Raw genomic sequence first — 17,525 nt, 5'->3', positions numbered from 1 at the left:
TTCCAATTATTGAGATGAATTCAGATTCACAAGAAATAACACAAAAACATACAATAGGTTATCAAGCAAATAAATCCAAGCATTCTATCAGTTTATTTGTGTTTACTCATATTAGCTTAAATCTTTTAAACGACATGCGATTACGTTAGAATAGATTACGGATAATATTTGGCATACAAAATTTGGCTGCAATTTCAATCAAATCCAACTCTTGTCAAGAGACCACGCGTCTAAATGTACCTACTCATTTCACTTGTAAACACAATATATATAATGTATAGTTTTAGAAATGTATTCAAATTATCTAGTTATAGTACTATTTAATTAATTATTGTGTTATTTTTATAATAATATATATTAATATAATATTTTTTAATATAATTTTATAATAACCGCGAGGTCTAAGCTAACATCAAAGTAGAGTCAGAACATGTGAATAAATACTTAAGTATTTATTCACATGTTCAGTCTTATCGGAAATGTGTAGGCGAATATTAATTACCTACTTTGTATTGTTGTTGTAATTTGACGTTTAAATACTAACATTTTTTAATTTTTTATATTCGTACAACATTATTTACGTTATTAAAAGGTGTTTCCACTTTTGGGTTGCTACGGCGGGACACCCAGCGCGCCTATTTATGCTTTATAGCAATGTTTGATCTGCTGTGTTCTAGTTAATGGCAGAGTAATATGAGAAAGAAGATATATATTTTGAAAGATTTTGGGTAGATCTTTTTTTCTATTTGTTAATAATAAATAATAATAATCAATAACGGGCCAACTGTTACAAAAACGTCCTTACGCTTTTTTATCTTTGATGTAAGGCAGAAAGTCGTATCTTTAACACGATTTTTTTCGTATTTATAGAAATCTTATCTTAAAGAAATATTTACACTCCTCAACTACGTAATTCTTTGTCCCAATTAAAATTTAAGAAATTAATTATGCAGTATTTATATTAAACAGGGCTGCCACATACCCGACATAGGTTCGACACTAAAACAAAATACCCTCCTCAATGATCCACCATGGTGGAACATGCTTGCTGCATGACCTTAATAATTTCTGAGCAACTTCAACTGTCATATTGATATGATTAAATTGAATACTAAATTACCCAAGAAATATTAGTAGGTAAGGAAAACGCGCGAAATAAATAAGACGGTTCGGAGAAACGGGCATCATTCGAGTGTGGCGAGTGAGACTCACTGCCACAATGACAGTGTCACGGTTGGTCGTCACATGTGCGGTGTTGTCGGTCATGCTGGGCGGCAGCGCGGGTCACGGGCACCACGGTCACGGTCACGGTCACGGTCATGGTCATGGACAAGAAAGTCAGTTTGTGGTAAGTAGTCCAGGAGGAATTGGCGCATGAGTACCGAAAACTATTCCACCTCAATTTTTTTATGCGATCCTCTTTAAATTGTCCTACTGGTGATATAAATGCATGTTGCCATGGGGCAACCCCGTGCCATATTGTTTAAACTGAAATTGTTTAAACAATTGCAAGGAATTGTTATTTTTCAACCGGACAAATTTTTTTTATATTCTTTATTGAAATACGAATAAAAAAAGTCCTATGACTTTTCACGATAAAGTTAATATTTTTAGAGATATGAATTTTTAAAGGTTCGAAAAATCTCAAATTTGGGTACTTTTGACCCATGAAAAATATATTAAAAAAAATATATATATAAATATTTTTTTTTTTAATTCTTTATACAATAGTTAATAATATTCTTAATAGAGACTTTTAAAAATTTTATTGTTTATACCTGTTTTATAATTGTTAATTTCACGCGCTCACAAGTATGCGCCGCTTACCTTTAAGTATCGCCGTCTCTCTCTGACTCATGCGCTGCATCGGCCTCTCTATGTCCTGAATCATTATTTATCATTTATCTTAAAAACTATTAACTTTATCAAGATTGTTAAAGAAAGCAATGTTATTAATAATTAAATTGTCTACAATTTGTTTCTCATAATTTTTTTTCTGAAATCAATTTTACGAAAGTTATTTAAGCATGAATCGGAACATGTAAATAAAATTACTTTTTTATCAGTTTATATTATTTTTTTGTTATTATCATAGTTATTATCATAGAGAGAGACGGCGATACTTAAAGGTAAGCGGCGCATACTTGTGAGCGCGTGAAATTAACAATTATAAAACAGGTATAGACAATAAAATTTTTAAAAGTCTCTACTAAGAATATTATTAACTATTGTATAAAGAATTAAAAAAAATATATTATTTATATATATTTTTTTTAATATATTTTTCATGGGTCAAAAGTACCCAAATTTGAGATTTTTCGAACCTTTAAAAATTCATATCTCTAAAAATATTAACTTTATCGTGAAAAGTCATAGGACTTTTTTTATTCGTATTTCAATAAAGAATATAAAAAAAATTTGTCCGGTTGAAAAATAACAATTCCTTGCAATTGTTTAAACAATTTCAGTTTAAACAATATGGCACGGGGTTGCCCCATGGCAACATGCATTTATTTCACCAGTAGGACAATTTAAAGAGGATCGCATAAAAAAATTGAGGTGGAATAGTTTTCGGTACTCATGCGCCAATTCCTCCTGGACTAAAGTGAAAGTAAATTATATTATGCGTGTTGCTTTGTTGTGTGGGATTACGTCGTGGGTTTTTTAAAGTCATACACAGATTATGTTGCGTTTGTTTATATATCAATGATAAGACATCAAATTAAATTAATTCCTAATAGTTATGCATTTGTATGCTTGTCGGCCTTGTCGCTCAAACATGAAAATAAATATAAATCAGTGTTATGTAATTTCGATTCTTTATTTATATCATTAGAATAAGTAGTTATGTATCAGTAGTCATTTTTACTAAAAATCCAGTATCTTGATTTGAAACAGCTGCGATAGTTTTTACCGCGAAAGTTAATAGTTCTAACTATGAACAGTAATGAAGTATTTAATTTAATTTAAGTAAATAAAACCATCAGTTCTTCCATTGTAACTGAATTAGTCTCGCAGAAAAGGTATTTTTTCAATTTATAAATGTTCTTCATACTTAATTTTATTATTATTGAGGCCATTGTTTGTCATTTTTAATTATTATATTATCGGTAATCGGCGTCTAATCATTTTTTTAATATATTAGTAACAGACGAGCAAGCAGTCCACCTAATGATAAGTGGCTACTGCCGCTTATGGACATTTGTAATCAACCCCAGACAGGATTAGAAATTCCTACCTAAGGTTGGTCACTGGTGCGCCGCTACCCCTGAGGACTAAGCTCGAACGCCTCGGAAAAGTATGACTCCCTTACCACACTGTTTAAACCAGAACACAGCAGCGCTTAACATTGCTGTTATAAGGCAGAATCAGGAGTGGCGATGGTGGCAGGATGCCGCCGTAGTCAAACCACAAATGGTTCTTCCACATTAAAACTGACAAACTTTAAATACAGACACTACAGACCATGGATTTGTTAGGAGGTCTATGATTAGATACAACTGATGAACAATTGAGCATTCATCTATAATTCTATAAGTATACTAATTATAATTGTCATTACTTAATTGTGATAATTATATTAATATTAATAATTTAGTGATTGTGGCATAATAATAGTGTATGTTAATCAAAATATACTTTTAATACGCTTAAATTAAAGTATATTAACATCGATATGATACGTAAATGAAACATCCCTATAACTGAGGTAACGAAAAATGAAATAAAAATAACAGTTCAGTGCCGCCGCTATCAATCGTTGCAAGTGCATCAGACTTGCTGGTTAAAAATGTTAATTAAACGCACACAGTTATTAACATGTGTAATGTTTTTATTTGGCATGTTAAGTGACTGTGAGGGGTATAAATACGGTTGTAGATGTCGACACGGGAATAGAAATCGGTTTGTGGTATGTTTCTAGCCTCTTTATCCGTACAAAAGACGATACTGCGATATTTAATGGACGTGAGAGAAAATAAACAAAACAGTGAGAGAAAATAAAATTTTGTTTAAAAAAGAATACGCCCTTTAATGTTAAGGGTGAACAACAGAAGGGTGATCAATTGAACTAATAACTGAAAAAATAATTTTTAACTAAAAATATTTTATTCAACAGCGGTAATAAAGTACTCTAACTTACGAAGGACTTTATTGCTCGGAAATTAGTTAGATTTCACTATCGTTAATTACAAACACGAGGCACTGATGTTGCTGTAACCTTCATTAGACTAGTACATAACATACTTGCTAAACTTGGTAATTAATTGAAGGGGCCAAAAACCTCTGTTCGACTCCGGAGGTACCAACGCCACACTTATTTATGCGTGATAACAGTTGTGTTTAGAATTGCTTTGTCTTGCTATGAAGGGTGTGGCAAGGGAGACATATTATATCTACTTATTTAGGGCGTTCTAACATGGTCCTCAGGGCTTGCAACGCACCTCTTGGCAACCTTAGTTGAAAACCTAGTCTTAGCTGGGGTTGATTATAGATGTTTACGGGTGGCTACTTACCCACTTACTTGGAAAACACTCACCATTAGGTGAAGGCCAAATGCTATATAAAAAAATAAAAATGTTGGTTTTACATAGCACACATATTGTGTGTTCATCAGTTAAATTACCGATTGATTGATCGACTTAAATAATGTACAATAATAATAACTACAAAAAAGATTATCAACAATTATTTGCCTTCGTACGGTTTAAGGTTATCATAACGGTATAGGTGGATACCTAAATGATATCAATATATATGCTTAATTGAAAAGTATAAACTGAATGAATGTCATGTATTCACTTAAAAAGTTTGGCAGTTAATTTACTTACAGAGGGTGTTTTGTCCATATAATATGACTTTGATGTCAGTTCTAATATGACATAAAGATCCTGAGATGAAGACAGACCTAACGACATCTCTTATGTTCAAATCTATCAAGTTTAGGTCACAGGGCATGGCAAATGAACTATAATTCATATCGTACTTGCATATCCTCCTATTGGGCCGCTAGTGAAAAACAAAACTGGAGATACAAAACGAATTTTTATTCTTATCCTTGAACGTGTGTACATAATAATAAGCACAGAACTAACGGTACATTATTGTAAGACTATAAACAATAGATTAGTCATTCGTGTCACAACACTCACAACGATTTCAGGTTAAAGATAAACGTCAGTGGCAATGACTTGTAGAAGGTAATATTCATATTTTTGTAAAATCCAAGAAGTCCTTAATTTCCGTTACTGTCATTAATGAAAGTCTAGTAATTCACTACACTAAAAGGAAGTAGGTACATTAATAAATGGGCCAAGCCACGTGACGTCATGTCTTACGACGATTAGTGTGTAATTTAAAATAGCTGAATTTCTTTAAAATCATATTTATATTTATTCCTTTGTTTAAATAATATTTATCCCTTTGTTTATGTAAAATGTTAAGCAATTGTCATTTGTTCAACAACGATTTTATCTTTTCCTTAACCTGAGAAAAGATAACTGCCGGTGGCAACGACTTGTAGAAGGTGATTTCATATTTTCGTAAAACGTAAAAGGGGCTGGGTCAGGTTTCTCAATACGACCGTATATATGTTTTTTTTAATTAAATTAATATATCCAGGATAGTCAATAATTTGAGAAATAAATATATTTTTCTTCTATCATGGTTGATTTATCAAGGAATTACTGTAAGTTTTAATATACGAGTACATACATAAAGAACAGCGTTTCCCAGCCTTTTTCAGTCCACGGACCCTTAGGAAATCAAGATCAGTTTTCACAGACCCCCTTAATAAAATAAACAGCAATCCCAAATACCATTTTTTTTACAGGAGAGCCAAAACTAAATTTGAAAAACCAATTTATGTATTTTTTCTTTTATTTATAGATTAATAATTGTGTTATACATCATTAGATGCATCTTTTTTTAAATTTTAAAATATCATGTGCTTAGACCACATTTTTCTAAAAAAACTGGTTTGCTGATTTTTTGTTTTGCGGCCCTTTTGCATTTAATGAGCGATTTATGTATGGTCCGGAGATGACACCGCGGACCCCCAGGAGTCCGCGGACCACAGGTTGGGAAACGCGGATATAGAAGATACTATACTATTTATGCAATTCCGTATATGCTAATTCAAAGTGAAAAAGGCAATTTTATCGTAAAGTCAAATTGTTTATTTTCAGGAAAACCCGATCGTGTCGACTAGCGAGGGGCAATTGAAAGGTGCTTTACGCACCCTTATCAATGGGGAAAAGTACTACAGCTTCAAAGGGATTCCGTATGCACAACCTCCGGTGGGAGACCTTAGATTTACGGCAAGTAACTTGTTCGATATAAGTACATAGTTCTGAACTATACATCAAATTTACCATAACGGACATAAGTTTAAATTAAGTTAAAGAATAATCTAATGAGCTTTAATTATGAAAATAAAAATGGTTGATTTTTTTCAGTGACTTTCAGTGACAGTGAGTGTATTAATTGCAAACCCTTTTGCATTTTATAAGAGCAAAAAATATTATTTTATGATATTTCAGGCCCCTCGACCACCACTACCCTGGCGTGGAGTCCGAGATGCTATCGAGCATGGTCCAGTATGTCCGCAGTACGATGACGGTTTTGAAAGATTCGTAGAGGGAAGCGAGAATTGCCTTTTCTTAAACGTCTACTCAAAGAACTTGTCTCCTAATGCCAAAAACCCTGTTATGGTCTTCATCTACGGTGGATCTAATAAATATGGATCTGGAAACTTCGAATCGTATCCGCCAGAGTTCATGCTGCAGCAGGATATTGTATATGTAACAATGAATTACAGATTAGAAGTGTTGGGATATTTAGGTTTAGATACACCTGAAGTTCCTGGGAACGCTGGTTTGAAAGATCAAGTGGCAGCTCTTCGGTGGATCCAAAAAAATATTGTCCAGTTCGGTGGAGACAACAAAAGAGTGACAATTTTCGGAGAAAGCTCCGGCGCGGGATCGGTTACGTACCACATACTCTCTCCCATGTCTAAAGGATTATTCCATGGAGCGATAGCACAAAGTGGAGTCTCTATTGACGACTGGGATTTGCAGGAAAAGCCAAGAGAGAGGGCATTTAGACTTGCAAAAACTTTAGGTAAAGATACGAACAACGTAGATGAGTTATTGCAATTTCTTCGACAACTCAAACCGCTTCAGCTCGCTAACGTTACGTACCAGTCGATGACGGAAGATGAGAGGCGCCGAGGACTTCCCGAACATTTTGTTCCTGTAGTAGAAAAGAAATTCCCAAATACTGAAGCATTTATGACTGAAAGAGCAATAGACGCCCTTACTAACGGCCGAGTAAACAAAGTACCGCTCATCGTTGGGTACAATTCAGCCGAAGGTATAATTTTACTAGATTACCAAATTGAAAGGTTGCCTATGAATAATCCAAATCCATCAAACTTTATTCCAAGGATGCTGGCTGAGGTAATTTCCCCAGAGAAGTTAATAGAGTATGGAGAAAGACTCAAAAGGTTCTACGTTGGTAATAGGGATTTCACTAAAGATGATCAAGTGCCTATCACTAATTTGCAAACGGATGTTCATTTTGCGTATCAATCCCATAGATATACGAACATATATGCTGATTATGGCGTTCCTGTATACATGTACAGATTCAATTATGACACAGACTTGAACGTGGTCAAAGCTATAACGGGACATACCAACTTAAAAGGAGCTTGCCACGCTGATGACCTGTTTTACTTCTTCTTGCAAGATTTGAATAGAAAACAATATACGGAGCAGAAGAAGCTGAGAGATATAGTGTTTGGTTTGACTAAGATTTGGGCAGACTTCGCAAGAACTGGGTGAGCATTAATTTTTTAAATAATTAAATATTTTATCTGTGTCTCTAGTTGATTCTAGTTCTAAATTCAAACGGTTGTGTCTATAATGGAAATGCAAAAAACATGATCTTAATTTAAGAATCTTTATAATTAGGTATGACCAAAGGTAATAAGTTTTCTCTAACGCTCTCAAAGATATGAATCGAGTATACCAATCCGCACGTGGTTAATGATAATGAGTTGACAATTGCAACGTGTTCCGTAATAACATATTATATCACATGTTAGTATAGGTTAGTATACTGTCTTTTAATAGGATTGCAAGAATGTGACATCTGCGTAGCTACCTATTGCGTACCTCACGGGTTGAATTGATATCTATTTCAACTCCATTCTTCATTAATGTAACCCTGATTTAACATTTTACAAGCACGACTAATTTTTTCTTTTAATATAATATTTTCCTTGAGTACGTGACTCTTGAAAGAGCAACCGACAACAACAAACATGTTTTTTTTATATTCAACTGCATTTCATTATAATGATATTCATTGACATGTACCTGTGGTCCATTAATGAACGTTTCCATACATCTTTTCCCCGCACAATTTTCCTGTTGCTGGGTTTTCCTCTTGAGTCAGTAATTGTCTAGTTGCCAGGTGCGTTCTCATTGAGCTATTAATATCTAGATTTCCTGTTTTTATTACTCACTCTAAAATCTAAAATTTTACGGTAAAGGAATATCTCAAAAACCAAAATCTGTATAAATAGATAATTATTTTTACTGCGTACCTTCGGTAAAGGTTCTACCTATCTACCAACTAATACAACAATTCCAATACATGTAAACTAAAGGTCCTGGTAAATTGCATAATAACAAATAAATACATTTATTTAATTAAATGAAAGGCGCAATCTATTCTTGTACCACTGAGCTATTATTTTTGATGGCTACGGAAATATAAGGGAAACACATACGTGAAATAAGGCTTCTCAATGGGGGCTATGAGCTTAATAGAAAGTAATTATGACTTGCTCATGCTGTTTTTCTTCACCGTTAGATGAAGGGAAACAGCATGAGGGAACCGATATGCCTGTGACTGTAAAAAGAGATCTTAAAGATGTACACACAGTGTGGTGAACTTTGGCTTAAATCCTTTTCATTCTGGGAGGAGACTCTTGCTCAGCAATGGGACAATGATGGGTTGTCGACGATGGAAAGTAAAACATCCCATAGAACTTGTTAGCCTATGTTTGATATATTGATATATATTTGTCCTCATTTATATGGCTGGATGAGCATTTTGTGGTGACCCGTTACATGTAATTCTATTAAAATGTAATAAACAAAATGTAGAGGTGGTTTTTGGGTTGGAGAAAGCAATTCTGGGGGGTTACTTCCATCTATTAACACAATATTATTTAAATCATACTTTTACTTTTTTTGCAGGAAATTTAACTTTTTAAGCAAAATATGACAATTTCAGTTTCTTTTTATATAATGGATAAGCGAAAAATTAATAAGGGTTTAACTTTATTCAGCTGTGTATGGCGGAATATTTTATTGTTTTTAGTAGGAAATAAGACTTTCCTGAACTATGATGGTTTTTAAAAGATGGTGGTAGGCCCCCCTGGAACAATAACTAATTATTATGCAGCAACTGTATCTCTATTCATATTGTTTTCAGTCGGCCGACTCCAGACCCCACTTCTGGAGTAAACTGGACCCCCTACACGAAGGCAGGCAAGGAGTTCATGAACTTGGAAGAAGGCGGGACCATGGGACGTTACGCCGACCGAGAAAGAATGGAGTTCTGGAACGAATTATTCAAGGAAGCAGGTCTTCCTCATATCACATAATGTGTTGTACCTTGTCTTATACCTTTTTCTTTTTTGGTGCCAAAAATCGAACATAATCTTAATGACTTCACACGTCTGTTTTCGTAAAGCTGGTTGTTGTAATGATTATGAGGCATTTCAACTTAGATCCTAAGGCGAAATTACCCCTAAGGGCATCTACGGCGATATAAGACCAATAGTCTAACCTGAAAAGGTAAAATATTCAATAAATTTAATAACTTTTAAATTCACAAAATAAAATTTAATGTTTCTCTCATCGTACGATTTAGCTACATTGTATTATGCCATATGAATATATTTTGATTATGTTGTATTTTGTGTTGTTGTTTGAATAATAAAATATAACCAATAATGATGTGTAATAACTTTTTTGTATATCATACTTTTACGTTTTTACGAAAATTACTGTTTTTGTATTTGTTTACGTATTTCCCTCAAATTTCTAATCATTTTGATACGGTTCGCTAGGGGTGCCGATTGGAAATTCATGAGCAAATACGTAAACAAATACAAAAACATTAATTTTTGTAAAAACGTAAAAACTCATGCTAAGGTACTGAAACACGGCGAAATAAGGAACTTATGTTTTATAAGGGGTTAGCGCCTGAGAAATTGCTATTTCGTACATGCACATGAGTTGAGTTATTGTGTGTGGAACTACATTAAGTGTTAGATTTCACCAGGCGTTATTTTTCCTTAAATTAGTTGTTCTATTTCAAAACTTAAGGGAACGCAATTTTGTAAATTTTTAAGTATATCTAAACACACACAGTGTTTATTAACTGTTTTATCATGTTTCCCCAATCACAACTTCCTTATAATAAATGTACATACACGATGTAACTACAGTGCCCTTAGTGTGAGTTTTCATGCTTTTACAAAAATGACTGTTTTTGTATTTGTTAACGTATTTGCCCATACATTTCCAATCAGCGCTCCCAGAGGACTGATATAAAATGTATGGGAAATACGTAAACAAAATAACAAACAGTCATTTTTGTAAAAACGTAAAAACTCATATTAACCCATCTTTACCCATCGTTGCGTAAACGCAACATTTTACGCTTGATTTTTTTTGGTATTAAAATTGGGACAGTAAATCTCTTACATCTAATCCATTCTATAAGGGAAAAGCTAAAATACAGGTTATTATTATTTGGACACTTATTTTCATACAAAATATATTTTATTTTTAATTTTGAAAACCAGCAAATTGAGTCTCCTCCAGTTAGACAAATTCATAAAATTATAAAAAATATAAATTAAAATAAATAAGAACTCTTTACCCTAAACAAACATTTAACAATACTTTATTTATGACTTCAATAATTCTGTTGAACAGGAAGAACTATATATATAGTTTAACTTAGACTTCCATCAAATGTTGCGTGTACGCAACGTTGGGAGAATTATTGAATGTTTGTTATTGTAATGCCGCGATCTATTGATGCTAGGTATTTATAGTAAACAATGATTTCTTGGAGCTCAAGCGACACAAACGTTTTAATTTCATTATTTCTTAGTTGTTGAACATCAATGTCTCTAGTTTATGTAGTAATCCAAAAAAAATGTGGTGGCAATGCATTTTCTACATAATATTAGATTAGATTATACATCATCAGCCACCTCCCATCAGTTGACAATCTTACAGACAAAGAAGACCATTTATTGTTCACTAGGGAGAAACCTTCAAAAGGTACCCGACGCCGTGAGAGCGATGCCGGGTTATGTGGGACTTTTACCGCACTAAAACTCCCCCCGGTGGCCGTCCTCGGCGTTTGGTGGAGAACTCCGGGATCTCCAACGGAACACAACCGGAGTTCTCCTAACACGATGCTCTTCTATCGGGCTCTGCCATGGGGGGAGCAATTCACGCTGTTCTCACATCCCCTAGTGATTTCAGCGATATGCGACCAAACAAACCGCTGTCCTTCCCGGGGTCGCTTGCTGGACAGTTTGAGGTCCCACTCTTGCCGCCCGCAACCTCGGAAGCCCCTTTTAGTCGCCTCTTACGACAGGCAGAGGATACCGATGAAGAAGACCTAGATGGTGATATGTTGGGTGGTTTCGATAACTGTCCACTGATATCGCTGGAACGTATGAAATCGACACTGATATACCCACTGGGTGTGAAAATATGCTAGATGAGCCCAGTCCTTGAACTTCAAGAATATCGAGAAGGCCAAAGAAGTCACCAAAACGTGTTGCAGACCTGTTATCCCTAATTGAAGAACCTTGCAAACATCGCGTTTTTTTTATTTTTTTTTTCATCATATAAACAATTAGATTCCAAATCTTACGTTGATGAAAGTAAAGAAGCACAGCTAGCCGAATATTGCCATTCTTTGAATGTTTCAAATACAAATATGGGAAGACCATCCAAGAACGCATTTCTTACTAATATTAGCTATGATAATGTCGGTCATGTCGTAGAAGAACATAAAATTAAACGTCGAAGAAGATGCCTACAATGCAGAAGAACAACAATTTATATGTGTCAAAAATTTCAGGTGCATCTTCATGCTGATTGTTTTAAAATGTTCCACTCCCGTTAGTACTTGAATGTCCATCCGTATAAGTAAGTTGCGAGTAGTTTTAAAGTTCACTAATCCCAACGTTGCGTAAACGCAACATTTTGTGGAATTTAAACGGAATGATCAATATTTTTTCTGACTATGATTTTCTCCTTTTGAATGTATATGTAACTAATATAAATAATAAAATTAAAAAAAATGCTTTTATTTAAACCCTTGGGAATTAATGGGTTAAGGGTACAGAATGGCTAACATACCGAATGTCTACTTTAATTCTTTTTTAAACACGAATTCACTTGTCATAATTTCAATTATTTCACAATCATTTATATTGTAATGTATTAAAATTTGAGGCACATTATCTAGTTCGGCACATTTAATTAATAAAACAATTCTCATTTACAATGAAATACCTATTCTCATTTAGCTATATAGTCTTCTATTACTAATAGCATTTATATTTAATTTTAAAGTACTTTGTATAGGTAGGTACATAGTATCTGTTTGCATCCATAGAGATAAAGATACTATGAAACTTAACTTTACTTAACTGCAACAGGAAAAATGAATATTAAACTATCTCGGTTATTATAGAACAGGTAGGATAATTATTACATGTTTAAGGTTACATAAGTTAATTATACATAAGTATGGAAATAGTTATTGACTAGGTACCAGTAGTCTATGTATCAAAGATAGCGATGCATTTTATTGTGTACTAGTAGTGCCCGAGGCATCGCACGTGTTTTAAAAAAAAATAACATGATATACATTTGAAGGTGGTAGAACCCTTTGTGGTTCGACTCCGGCGGCACCACCGCCACACCTATTTCTACCTAATAACAGCAGTGTTAGGCGCTGCTGTGTTCCGATTTGAAGGGTGTGGTAAGGGAGACAGACTTTTCCGAGGCGTTCCAGCTTAGTCCTCAGGGGTAGCAGCGCATCTGTGGGCAACCTCATGTAGGAATACCTAATCCTATCTGGGGTTGATTAAAGATGTCCATGGGCGGCAGTAGCCACTTACCATCAGGTGGACTGCATGCTCGTCTGCTACTCTTTTATTAAAAAAAAAACATATAACTGAAAATTTGTACCTTCATTGGAATGATAGTGGCGCCATCAGTCGTAAAGTGGTCTTGCCAACTCAGTAACCTTTACCTACGATGTTAAAGGCACATGCGCAACAACTTTACTTAAGATCATCACATGGTCAACAGCATAGTTTACGATTCTATAAAGGACAAACATTCATTTATAATGTATATTGTGTAGAATTAACTGTAGATTAGCTGTATTTGGGCGTACGGCCTTGTCTCCCAAAACAACAGGAGGGGGATTGAGGATTATTTTTTGTTTCCCCTGAAGACTAAGATGAACTACGCATATATTACTCTTATTATGTCGCATCAAGTTAGAACATAGGAGCGTCTAACACGGTTGGATTAACGCCGAAGTTAGTAAAGCAGTGGTTTGTTTACCACCAACTTTGATTAATATTTTTTGTCCACTTATAGACTTCTGTCAACCCCATATAAGATTAGAATCCTACCTGAGGTCGGTCAGAGATGCGCCGCAGCCTCTGAGAACTAACCTGAAATGCCTCAGAAAAGTATGTCTCCCATACTAGACCATTCAAAGCGGAACACATATCTTCAATAATATCATAAGCGCAAAAAACAGACAGAATACGTTAAATTTTATTTTTATATATAAAAAGCCACGCTCTAGTGTAATAACCCCATATATATTTTTGTTACACTATGAAATAATAAAATAATGCTCATTATCTTCTAAATAATATTGATGTTATACATAAATCAACATTAAGACATAAAAATGTGCAATACTCATGTCATAAATTTTGTACAAAACAATGTGCTAATTTATTTTTTGTTGTACTACTTTTCATAATTTTTGCTATTTATTTTAGAAAGAGTTAATTAGATACATATATATTGTATAATGTAATAATTATTCAGAAATTCACGATTCAACTAATAAGGAAGTGGATTTTTTGCTTGGGTAATAATGTTCTGAAACACATTTACACTGGCAACTGGAGTTGATTGTGATACGAATAGGATTCCTGTGATGCCATTAGTGGCAAACTAAGATCGTCACAGGTCCGGGACAGAAATGTTGATAGAGGCCAGGAGCGGAAATATAAATGGAGGCCAGGGGTGGAAAGATGAATAGAAGCCTAGGTAGAAGTTGAATGGAGGCCCCTTCTTAAAAGTTTATTTGAATTTATAAAAATACAGATGTCTCATACACTTATTCGCCGACAAATACATATGTTAGTGATGGTTTGATTCTGACGACCTTTTTATTGTCGCTGAGTTATACACGTTTCACAGAATGTTTTTTAACGAATGATCATTTGAACTACTGCTTTTTAATTCGACCCTGCCGATCTCCCTGATGCCATATACACACGTAGATGCGATGAACACTCATAAAGACGACAGAGGAACGTAGGTACATTAGAAGACTAAACTTAACATTCCGGATATTGAACTCGGTGCATCAGACTGTTTATTGATTACTGATTGGTTTTATCAGATTCTTGGCTCAAAGGTCGACTGGAGGAGAAAGATCAGAGCAGTAGGTCCATTTTATTGATGTTTATACATTATTTTGTAACAAAAGTTTTTAACAAAGAATGCAACATATCTAATTAGGTACTTCTATATAACAGTAAAGGTGGAAATATATGTAAGTATTTGTATGCTCATGAGTACATAGTTTAGTGTGGTTTAGGCGTTATAGGAGACTCCTAGTTCCTTATAGCGGTTTTTATGAAAGAAAGGTATATATATATATATATATATATATATATATATATATATATATATGTATATATATATATATATATATATTTAATGTTACTTGTCTGTGGACTCAGCAACTTACAATATCATGACCGATTGCTCGATGCATCTTCGAAAAGATAGAATGAAAAAATAAGAATCCATATTTTGTATCGAATCAAATGTGTACTGTTGCATCGAAATTACTGATTAAAAATTGTTAATCCCATTTTACCTAAAATATTAAATCGCAAGAAAACAATATATATATAAGGGATATTACATGGATTCATTATTACTACTATTTAACTTTTGCATTGCATGCTTTTAATTGGTCATTAAAGTTTACCACACATTACATCACACCGCAAACATAATAAGTAGGTATAGGTTATTCGTTTTAATACCGAGTTTCATTTAAAACACTGTTCTACTTCCTCATCACTCAATTTGACAAGTTTCACGGAATCCTTCCATAGTAATTCAGCTTTTGCATCATCATAAGCCATTTTTCTCGGACGAGTAATTTTGCAGTTCCTGAAATATTTCCCACTCACTCTACCAGCTTCTTCATCAAGGCTCACGGAAAGAGTTGTTTGGACACCTTCCCATGGATTATTGAAGAACAGATTTATTAAAATATTTACGACAATACCAAACACTACATTGACACTATGATAAATATTGGTAGCAACAAACCCGGGATCGACACAGTTCACAACAACATTGGAATCATTCAACCTCTTACTGAGTTCCCGAGCGAAGAGCACAAAACAAAATTTACTGTTACTGTAAATGAAGAAATTGAACCAGTAATATCCTATTTTGTTATAGTTTGTGACGTCACTCAAAGCTAACCGGTGCATTATAGATGACATGTTGACAATTCTGCTCCTTTCCGACTGGGTTCCTGTCTTTTTGAGAAGTGGTAGGAGTAAGAGCGTCAGAAGAAAATGTCCGTAGTAGTTCACTTGCATTATGAAGTTCATGCCATCTGCCGTCGCAAAATCCCCTACAGTTCCGACACCGGCATTGTTAACCAGAATATCCAGTCGGTCTTCACTTCTTAGAATATCTGCTGCGAAACCACGTACAGATTGTAAAGATGACAAATCAAGGAGTTTGAATATCACGTTCTTGTTACTGGTCCTGGCTTCGATCTCTTGCTTTGCGTTCATTCCCTCATTTTTGAATGGACATGCGATTATGAGCCGCGCACCTCTGTTCGCAAAGTCTATGGCCGCTTGTAGGCCCAAACCCATTGTTCCTCCAGTGACGAGAACAGTTTTGCCATCTAATCTTTTTTTGGATGTGCAGAACCGTGGAATACGTTTTCCAATTACATGCAAGAAATACAACACAGCTATCGACGTTGCGATTAAAACGTACATGATGGCTAGAAGGACACTCGGCGACTAAGCTTGTAATCAAATCTCCGGACATGTAAGTACTGTTGTTAATTAGTTACCTATTATTTTGTATCTACTGTATTTCTGCTAATCTTAATCAAAACGTAATATCAACTTAATTATGTCGTAAACCAGGTGCAAAATGAAATCTTTAACCCGGCACTCTCTACTCCACGCCACAACACGCGTCAGTTTTTGGCTCGGTGTCGGCTACTTAGCGCGAACCAAAAAAATATGCTTGTATGAATTTAATCTAAATATCTATATATATAAAAGCGAAAAGATACTCACGTTCAAAACGTATTAATCAAGGTTTTGACTAAACTACTGAAGCTACAATCATGAAATTTGAAATATAGCTTTATTTTATAAATAAAGCTATATTTCAAATTTCATGTAGATGCGCACTAAGAACGGATTTTTTGATATTCCACCGTTAAGGGGGTTAAATGGGGGTTGAAAGTTAGTATGAAAGTCCGTCAGTTTTAAAGCAAACTGGATGAAAATTGGTATTTAGCTTTCTGATTTAAATTAAGAAAAATCTAATCTAAGGGATTTTCCAAAATCAACCCGAAAAGTGGTTAAATAGGGGTTGACAGCTTATATTAAATTTCGCCATTTTGAAAGCCAGCACTATGAAAGTTAGCCATTGCTTTACTGGTTAGATATAATAGAACTTTAGTTCTACCGTTTTTGGAAAATCAACCCCTATGTGGGTTAAATAAGGGTTGTAAATTTGTATGGTATTCCCCCAGTTTTGATGTAAACTCTATGAAAATCGGTATTTGGGTTTTAGATTAAAAATAATTAAATACCTATTTCACCATTTTCGGAAAATCAACCCTTAAGTTGGTAAAATAAGGGTTGACAGCTTATTTTAAAATTTGCCAATTTGAAAGCCAGCACTATAAAAGTTAGCCATTGCTCTACTGGTTACATATAGTAGAACTTTAATTCTACTATTCATGGAAAATCAACCCTTATGTGGGTTAAATAAGGGTTGTAAGTTTGTATGAAAATCCCCCAGTTTTGATCTAATCTCTATGAAAATCTGTATTTAGCTTTTTGGTAGAAAATAATTAAACACCTATTT

General features: G+C 34.2%; 2 protein-coding genes across 2 annotated transcripts; one reads left to right on the top strand and one right to left on the bottom strand.

Moving 5' to 3' along the window:
* Positions 1–1,184: 1,184 nt before the first annotated feature.
* LOC140750777 (esterase B1-like) lies at positions 1,185–10,031 on the top strand. The gene is made up of 4 exons (XM_073084490.1): positions 1,185–1,348; positions 6,186–6,317; positions 6,540–7,840; positions 9,508–10,031. The coding sequence occupies exons 1-4, from the start codon at positions 1,220–1,222 to the stop codon at positions 9,677–9,679; spliced, it is 1,734 nt and encodes a 577-aa protein (XP_072940591.1). The 5' UTR covers positions 1,185–1,219; the 3' UTR covers positions 9,680–10,031.
* A 5,012-nt stretch (positions 10,032–15,043) lies between these two features.
* LOC140750860 (retinol dehydrogenase 12-like) lies at positions 15,044–16,434 on the bottom strand. The gene has a single exon (XM_073084584.1). It carries the CDS (start codon positions 16,412–16,414, stop codon positions 15,437–15,439), a length of 978 nt encoding a protein of 325 aa, XP_072940685.1. The 5' UTR covers positions 16,415–16,434; the 3' UTR covers positions 15,044–15,436.
* Between the last annotated feature and the right edge of the window lie 1,091 nt (positions 16,435–17,525).

The sequence above is a fragment of the Epargyreus clarus genome, unplaced genomic scaffold, assembly GCF_041222505.1.
Source record: "Epargyreus clarus isolate Ecla_fem2 unplaced genomic scaffold, WU_Ecla_fem_2.2 ptg000021l, whole genome shotgun sequence".
Classification (NCBI taxonomy): domain Eukaryota; kingdom Metazoa; phylum Arthropoda; class Insecta; order Lepidoptera; family Hesperiidae; genus Epargyreus; species Epargyreus clarus.
The sequence above is the reverse complement of the archived record's forward strand: the minus strand, read 5'-3'. Positions and strand labels throughout refer to the sequence as shown.

Excerpts from the sequence above, each read along its gene's own strand:
- LOC140750777 (XM_073084490.1), top strand. The coding sequence starts at position 1,220 with ATGACAGTGTCACGGTTGGTCGTCACATGTGCGGTGTTGTCGGTCATG. Across the intron at positions 1,349-6,185 it reads GACAAGAAAGTCAGTTTGTG|GAAAACCCGATCGTGTCGAC; the intron begins GTAAGTAGTCCA and ends GTTTATTTTCAG. Across the intron at positions 6,318-6,539 it reads TGGGAGACCTTAGATTTACG|GCCCCTCGACCACCACTACC; the intron begins GCAAGTAACTTG and ends ATGATATTTCAG.
- LOC140750860 (XM_073084584.1), bottom strand. The coding sequence starts at position 16,414 with ATGTACGTTTTAATCGCAACGTCGATAGCTGTGTTGTATTTCTTGCAT.